The sequence below is a fragment of the Phodopus roborovskii genome, unplaced genomic scaffold (assembly GCF_943737965.1).
Source record: "Phodopus roborovskii unplaced genomic scaffold, PHOROB, whole genome shotgun sequence".
Classification (NCBI taxonomy): Eukaryota; Metazoa; Chordata; class Mammalia; order Rodentia; family Cricetidae; genus Phodopus; species Phodopus roborovskii.
The window spans coordinates 44,405,240-44,413,681 of NW_026126433.1; the positions used below are offsets into that span (position 1 = coordinate 44,405,240).

Here is an 8,442-nt window from a genome sequence, read left to right on the forward strand (position 1 = left end):
ATTCATTTACATAATTTAAAACAGGTATTAATGGATAAAATAACACTGGTATTTAGATGCTTTGAATAGATGAAGAGGTGGTATTTCAATTAATATTTCCAATGTGGTAAGATTAAGGTCCTTTAAGTATTTAAGTGTCTGATTAAAATGTTTAACAACCTGATATATCACATTTTCAAGTTTATTTGAGGAAGAAATGTGACATGCATAAATCACACTGATAATGGAAATGTGCATGTCGCGCATATGATGCTATCTTAATTCAGATTTGCAACTTTCCCAACAGCCCCTTGGAGAAGTCAGGTCTGGCAGTGTTGCTTGGAGACCAGGGAAGCACAGAAGAATGGTCAGCTCCAGCATGACAAACCTTTACCTTGTAGGTGTGTTGGCTTCCTGTGGCCACAACCATTTTACTACATAGAATTAATGGCTCAGAATAATATTTACTTCTCAGAGTCCTTCATGTTAGAAGTCTGAAATATGCGCTGCTTTTCTAAATGTCAGTGTACTAGGAGAGCTGTGATTCTTTTAGAAGCTCTGGGACATAATTCCTTTTTCAGCTTTTCTAGCTTCTGGTAGCTGCTGGTATTCCTTAGTCTTTATGACCAGCTGTATCCTCAAATCTCCTATGTTCCATCTTCATGTTGTCCTCTTGTCTGTAGGTAGGCCTTAGATTTCCTTCTTGCCTTCTTTTAAAGTCTCTTGTGATTGAATGTAAGGGCACCTAGTCAATTCAGCATAGTCTCTCCATCTGGCAATTATTAATTTAAATTATTTATTTCAATCACACTCTCAAAACATTTATAACAGACCAGGGATTAAAACAGGCAAAGCTTTTGTTTCAGTTTCCCAGTAAGCTTGGCTGTAGCTGTGTTCTAGTGGGTGTGTGCATGTGTGCATGCTTGTGTGTGTATGTGTGTGTGTGTGTGTGTGTGTGTGTGTGTGTGTGTGTGTTCGTTTGGCTATGTGGTTATAACATGCAGATTTGAAACAAATTTTTCATACAAAATCTATGTTATCTAAGCTAGTCCTGAATGCTTCACTTCAATCTTGCTGCCTTATCCTCCTAATTAGCTCGGAAGTAGTCATCACCACTCTTTCAGGCAGGTGGTCAGCCACACTAGTTCTAGAAATGAAAAACTATGACTCTGGCACAAAGAATGACCTTTAAAAGACTTTTTTTTTAAGTTAAGCTCTTTTCAGAGAGTTTCCTAGTCTGTGTACTGGGTTGTTTCTCTATTTGTTGTGAGCACATTTCAACTATTTCTTCCTGCTGTGCTCTCTTGAAATGCAGCTCCAGCAGTCACTAAGTTCCCAGTACCTCCTGGTCAATTTCTCTATAGTGACAAGTCCGGAGGGTCCATCTGGTGTCCTCCTTTTATTATTTCATTCATTAAACATTGAGAAGAGGTGTACTGGGGCTTGGGAGTTTGTAGTTGTTCCTGAGGAATGAGAGAAGAGCACATCATAGATTTTTAAATATTGTTGTAAACCAAGGCTCAAAATACCAAATTCCATTCTAAAGCCTCTCAGATAGCATTCACTGAATACCTGATGTAGTCGTGGTCATTAGTTACCAACTATCATCTTCCAGTCTGAGAACTTCTCCCTTGAAACTCAACAGTAAAGTGAAGGGGAAAATGCATAATAAGAAGTATAAAAGTAGTATAGCGAATCACTGAACATCATTGACAGGTTCGTAATGTGTTAGAGGATATTCTGGCTTTGATGGACCTGTGTTTTAATGGTTCTTATTCCTGTTACTTTTGCAAGCATCCAAGTGGACAGACACTATGAGAAACTTGAGTGGAAGCCATGTGGAGGAGTTTGTCTTGGTGGGATTTCCTACCTCTCCACCCTTACAGCTACTCCTCTTTGTCTTCTTTTTTGCAATTTATCTGTTGACGTTGTTGGAAAATATACTCATTGTTTCTACAGTCTGGCTCACCTCAAGCCTTCATCGGCCCATGTACTTCTTCCTTGGTCATCTCTCCTTCCTGGAACTATGGTACATCAATGTTACTATTCCCAGGCTCTTGGGAGCCTTTCTTACCCAGGATGGCAGAGTCTCTTATGTAGGTTGCATGACCCAGCTCTACTTCTTCATTGCGTTAGCCTGCACTGAATGTGTCCTCTTGGCAGTTATGGCCTATGACCGCTACCTGGCCATCTGTGAGCCCCTTCGTTACCCGAGTCTCATGCCTGCCAGCCTGGCCACTCGCCTTGCAGCTGCTTCTTGGGGCAGTGGTTTCTTCAGTTCCATGATGAAGCTACTTTTCATTTCACGACTATCCTACTGTGGGCCTAACATCATCAATCACTTTTTCTGTGATATTTCCCCCTTGCTCAACCTCACCTGCTCAGATAAGGAACAAGCAGAGCTAGTAGACTTCCTGCTAGCATTGGTGATGATTCTGCTCCCTTTAGTGGCTGTGGTCTCCTCATATGCTGCCATCATTGTAGCCATCCTGAAGATCCCTACTGCCCAGGGACGCCACAAAGCCTTCTCCACCTGCACCTCCCATCTGATGGTGGTTGTCATCTACTACTCCTCCACTCTCTTCACCTATGCACGGCCCCGAGCCATGTACACCTTCAACTATAATAAGATCATCTCTGTGCTCTACACTGTAATTGTACCATTCCTCAACCCAGCCATCTACTGCTTAAGAAACAAGGAAATGAAGGATGCCTTCAGGAAGACCATGCTTGGAAGGTGCCACCATTCCAGGGATGTTCCAGATTGATGTGCAAAAGATCCTGGCAGAGAGGAAAAGAAGTCTTCCTAAGGATGTGACTAGCAATCACTGAATGGGCTCATAGGGAATACTGATGTCAATAGTAAACACTTTACTGTTTGGGAACTTCCTAATACATATGAAAATTAATAAATTATTGATTCTGTGCATCCATCTCCAAACTAAGTTTGGACTAGATACACAAGAGCTATGTTAGTTGGAGATTCCCTAATACCATACTTTCTTATTTTGCAGTTTTTGTTTTGTTTCCTTACTGGTTTTTGTTTGTCTACTTTGATTTTAATTTTTTTGGTTTTTGGGGGGAAATTTTTGGGAGAAATATAGAGAAAAAGAGCATGAAGTTGGACAAGTAGGGAACTAGAAAGGATCTGAAGGAGGTTGAGGAGGGGAAAACCATGATTAAAATATACTGTATAAAAATATTTTAAATAACATTTTTATTTAAAAACTGAAGATTCCCTAAAAACTTGTGAAGAGTCTGACCAAGTATGCCTGGATCATAGCCCTATCACAAGTAATTTTGGACTTCCTAGGAATACTTATTTTACCACCAGTTTGATATTCCCTGTTTTAATCCAGTTCATTTTTATTTTGTAAGTACAAAACTCTGAAATAACAGGGTATTCAAAAATCCATATCCTCAAGTGCAACTTCTATACAAATCATAAAAGTATGTATTACATATAGCCTATATAGCCTAAGAATAAAATTTATTGACTCTTATAGCCTTAATTTCCATGGATCTCATACCCACTGAAAGTCGAGATGTACATTGCAATGTTGGCATTCGTTAATCACATACACATGAAGAGGGCTAAATGTCCTTCTCATCTCTCAGGAACCTCATGAGGATATGAAGTCAATTTGCTTAGCGGATATTGATTAAGTAGTAAGAAAAAAGTGTTAGAAAACCTTTATTCAAGGCCATTGTTACTACCTGTGTCACAATATTGGTCAAACTGTTGTAATTTCACGCCTAGGCAAAGAATGAAAACAGAAAACAATATAATACACGAAAATATTTGAAATCCAGAGACTAGGTGAAGACATCCTTGTACTGAATGGGATGCCTTACACTAAATTCTAGATATTATCCCAAATTCCCTCGAGTTTTAGAAAGCTATTTGAACTACTTATAGGCAATGTCACAACTATCTGCTTTTTTGGATTTGTTTTCTCAAATTTCTGTACATTGAACCAAATCAGTAACAGATAACAGAATAAAATAAATATGAAATTGAAAACAGACCAATTGAACACAGATTGTCTGTATACATTTGTGTATACTAAGCAAGGCTTTGTGTGTTAGGTGAGGTAGGGATGGCTATTCATCAAAGAAAACTACTTATGGGTTTTCTATTATATAAAGTGAAGTCAGCATAATAATAATAATAATAATAATAATAATAATAATAATAATAATCTAACCTATATAAAATAGCAGAATTGGCTCTATTTTTATAAAAACTAAAAGTAGCATTAAACTCTTCTCTACATGTGACTTAGTTTCTGTTGCAGTCCCTTTTTCTGTCATAGAGTTACAGAAGGTATAGAGTTTATGGTGAAGATTCCAGACTCTGGAAACAGCAAATATCAGTTCGATGCTGGAATTACAATCCTAGGCAAAGAACTTTAATCTCTGCTCAAAGGTTCTCTTCTTTATAAGGAAAATAACAACAACCACCTCTTGTGTTTGTTGTGGGAAATAAATAAATGCAGTATGGCTGGGAAGTGGATTAAAATTTTTTTCTCTGTGCATAGATTTTTTTCATGAATACTAAGAATCAATTTCCTACCTGCAATGGCTTGAAATGTGAGAAATATTGCTAGACAACATTGTTTATGATACAGATCCATAAATGTCCTACAGATGGGAAAATTTAAAAAAAGAAAGGAAGAAAGAAATCCTAGCTACTTTTCCTATTGTTTTCACTGAGGTCTGGAAGCTCTGCATACACACAGATCTCTTCCTTAGCAATGTTGACTCTTATGTAGTGGAGGGTCTTAAATCAAAGTGGATACAACACTCCTTTGTACAGATCTTACATTATCAGAGCTAAGATTTTGAGTAGCAATCTTGCCTGTTGGCTGCGTTCATTCTCTTTCAATAGAAGACAAACTCCAAATACTACTGTGTTGAGTAGTTTGGTTTACAACTCTGCATGTTTTTCCAAGTTTCCTTGAATGCCAAGCACAGGGCTATGTGTTTATTGGGCTAATGTTGCAGATACTAAGAAGATCTGAACTATAACAGAATTGACAGCAAAGACTCACAAGACATTAAAGGTTCATTATTACCATTGTTTTATCATTATTAATACCAATCTATGCTTTCTAACATATTTTTCTGTGTTGTTAACTGTATAATTGGATTTCTCTAAGAAATTTGTGAAAAAAAATTCAGGAATCATTGTAACTATTTGTAAAAGTAACAAGATGATTACAAACTTTAGCATTTACAGTTATAGAAAATGAAATTATGCCAAGACATCATCGGGTTGAATAATGAGGTTTTTCTTCTACTTTTTGTGTTATTAAAAACAATTTTTTTTTTACCCCATACATCTTGCTAGCATTTCTCCTAGATCTGCTCCTTCCAGCTCCTCCCCAACCCCTCCCCTACCTGGATCTGCTCCCTTTTTGTCTCTCATTAGGGAATATAGAGGCATCTAATGGATAATAATAAGATAAAACAAAAACATACCAGAATAGGACAAAACAAACAGATATTAGAAAACAGAACATCGTGTTTCACTCAAAAAAATATAGCTTAGCATTGATAATACAAATCACCTCTGGATGAAAAAATGGAAGCATATATTTCAAGTAAATGGGCCTAAGAAGAAAGGAATTGTAGATATTTAATATCTGACAAAAATATTCTTCAAACCCAAACTAATCAGAAGGGACAGAGAAGGACACTACATACTCATCAAAGGAAAGTTCATCAAGATGTTATTGCAATTTTTAACATCTATGCCCAAAGACAAGGGCATCCAAGGTCACAAAGAAGTTCCTCTTCTTCTTTTTTTTAAGTTTTTACATTTTTTTATTTATAATTTTACATGTCAATCCCAGCTCCCTCTCACTCACTCCCTTCCTCCCTCCCTCACTTTTTCCCTCTCTGCCCTCTCACATGCACCCTAACCACCCTCCCCTCTCATCCCCCCACCCCAATTCCACATGTAGGGCAATGCCATCCAGTTGGGGTCATGTAGATCTGACAGGTCATGTGAAGTAGGGACTAGGGCTTCTCTCCCGTCTCTAAATTAAGGCAGTTATCCCTCCATGGGGGATATGTTCGCAAAGTCATTTTGTGCACCAGGGATACATCCTGGTTCCACTGTCTGAGGTCCCTTATATTGCTCAGCCCTTCTGGCTGAGACCCATATTCAGGGGGCCTGAGTCAGTCCCATGCTGGCTTCCCAGCTATCAGTCTGGGGGCCCATTAGCTCCTCCTTGTTCAGGTCAGCTGTCTCTATGTGTTTCTGCAGCCTGGTCTTGTCCTCTCCATCTGCATCTGGGTTCTAGTTTGACTCAGTGTTTATGTATGGGTGTTTGCTCCTGTTTCCAACAGGTATTAGATGAGGGCTCCATGGATAAGTTAGTTGTTGATCTCCCTATCCAAGAAGGGCATTTATGATAACCTTTCCACAGAAGCTCAAATTGTTAGTTGGCAGCAGTCTTGTAGTTCTCTAGACCTTTCTTTGGGTTCAATTTTCTCTTCAAACCAATATTGGCTCCCTCTTTTATGATCTCTCTCTCTCTCTCTCTCTCTCTCTCTCTCTCTCTCTCTCTTTCCTGTCTTCTATTTCTACCCGGACTCAATCTTCCTAGTCGCACGTGTTTTCCTCTCCTCCCCTTCGCTTTCTCCTACTTCTCTCTCCATTCACTGCCTCCTCCCACTTCCCCTGTGCTCTGGGGGACTTGTCCCTTCCTGCTTCTGTGAATCTTATATGAATCTCTTAGAATACACCTTGTATCCTAGTTCCTCTGGTGGTGTGAATTATAGGCTGGTAATCCTTTGCTCTAGGTCTAAAATCCATATATGAGTACATACCATGTTCTTTTTTTATGACTGGGTTACCTCATTCAAGATGGTTTCTTCAAGTGCCATACACTTGCCTGCGAATTTCAAGATACCATTATTTTTTTCTGTAGAGTTGTATTCTATTGTGTAGATGTGCTACATCTTCATTATCCATTCTTCAATTTAGGGGCATGTATGTTGCTTCAAGTTTCTTGTTATTACAAATAGTGCTGCTATGAACATAGTTGAACACATGTCTTTGTTGCATGGATGTGGATCATTTGGATAAGAGGGAGATTGTCAGGTCCTGTGACCATTTTCCTCAGAAGCCGCCATACTGATCTCCAAAATGGTTATATGAGTTTGCATTCCCACCAGCAGTGGAGGAGTGTTCCCCTTTCTCCACATCCTCTCCAGCATGAATTTTCATTGGTGTTTCTAATTTTAGCCATTCTGGCTGGAGTAAGATGGTATCTCAAAGTTGTTTTGATTTACATTTCCCTGATAGCTAAGGATGTTGAACACTTTCTTAAGTGTTCAGCCTTTTTTATTTCCTCTATTAAGAATTCTTTCTTCAGTTCTGTACCGCATTTTTAATAGGGTTATTTGGTGTTTTATTGACTAGTTTCTTGAGTTCTTTGTATATTTTGGAGATCAGCCCTCTGTTGGATATAGGATTGGTGAAAATCTTTTCCCAGTCAGTGGGCTGCCGTTTGGTCTTGTCAACTGTGTCCTTTGCCTTACAGAAGCTTCTAAGTTTGAAGAGGTCCCATTTATTAATTGTTTCTTTCAGTGTCTGTGCTCCTGGAGTTATGTTCAGGAAGCGATCTCCTATACCAATTTGTTCAAGCGTACCTCCTACTTTCTCTTCTAAGAGGTTCAATGTGGCTGGATTAATGTTGAGGTCTTTGATCCATTTAGACTTGAGTTTTGTGCATGGCGACAGACATGGATCTATTTGCAGTCTTCTACACACCCTCATCCAATTGTGCCAGCACCATTTGTTCAAGATACTGTCCTCGCCCCATTGTATAATTTTAGCTGTTTTGTCGAAAATCTGGTATTCATAAGTGTGTGGGTTGATATCAGGATTTTCAATTCCATTGGTCTTCCCGTCTATTTTTGTGCCAATACCAGGCTGTTTTCAGAACAATAGCTTTGTAGTAGAGCTTAAAGTCAGGAATAGTGATACCTCCTGAAGTTCTTTTATTGTATAGGGTTGTTTTGGCCATCCTGGGTCTTTTGTTTTTCCATATAAAGTTGATTACTGTCCTTTCAAGGTCAGTGAATAATTGTGGTGGGATTTTAATGGGGATTGCATTGAATCTGTAGATTGCTTTTGGCAAGATTGCCATTTTCACTGTTTATCCTACCTATCCAAGAGCATGGGAGATCTTTCCATTTTCTGGTATCTTCTTTAATTTCTTTCTTTAGAGCCACAAAGGTCTTATTATATAGGTCTTTTACTTGTTTGGTAAGTGTTACCCCAAGATACTTTATGTTGCTTGTGGCTAATGTAAAGGGTGATATTTCTCTGATTTCGTTCTCTGCCTCTTTGTCATCTGAATAAAGTAGGGCTACTTTTTGAGTTTATCTTGTATCCTGCTAGTGTGCTGAATGTGTTTATCAGCTGTAGGAGTTCCCTGGTAGAGT

General features: G+C 38.6%; 1 protein-coding gene across 1 annotated transcript; it reads left to right on the top strand.

Annotated features, from left to right (window-relative positions):
• The first annotated feature begins 1,793 nt into the window (after positions 1-1,793).
• LOC127223641 (olfactory receptor 6P1) lies at positions 1,794-2,747 on the top strand. The gene has a single exon (XM_051186353.1). The coding sequence runs from the start codon at positions 1,794-1,796 to the stop codon at positions 2,745-2,747; it is 954 nt and encodes a 317-aa protein (XP_051042310.1).
• The last annotated feature ends 5,695 nt before the right edge of the window (positions 2,748-8,442 follow it).

Bases quoted from the DNA above. Each gene is read 5' to 3' on its own strand.
- LOC127223641 (XM_051186353.1), top strand. From the start codon at position 1,794: ATGAGAAACTTGAGTGGAAGCCATGTGGAGGAGTTTGTCTTGGTGGGA.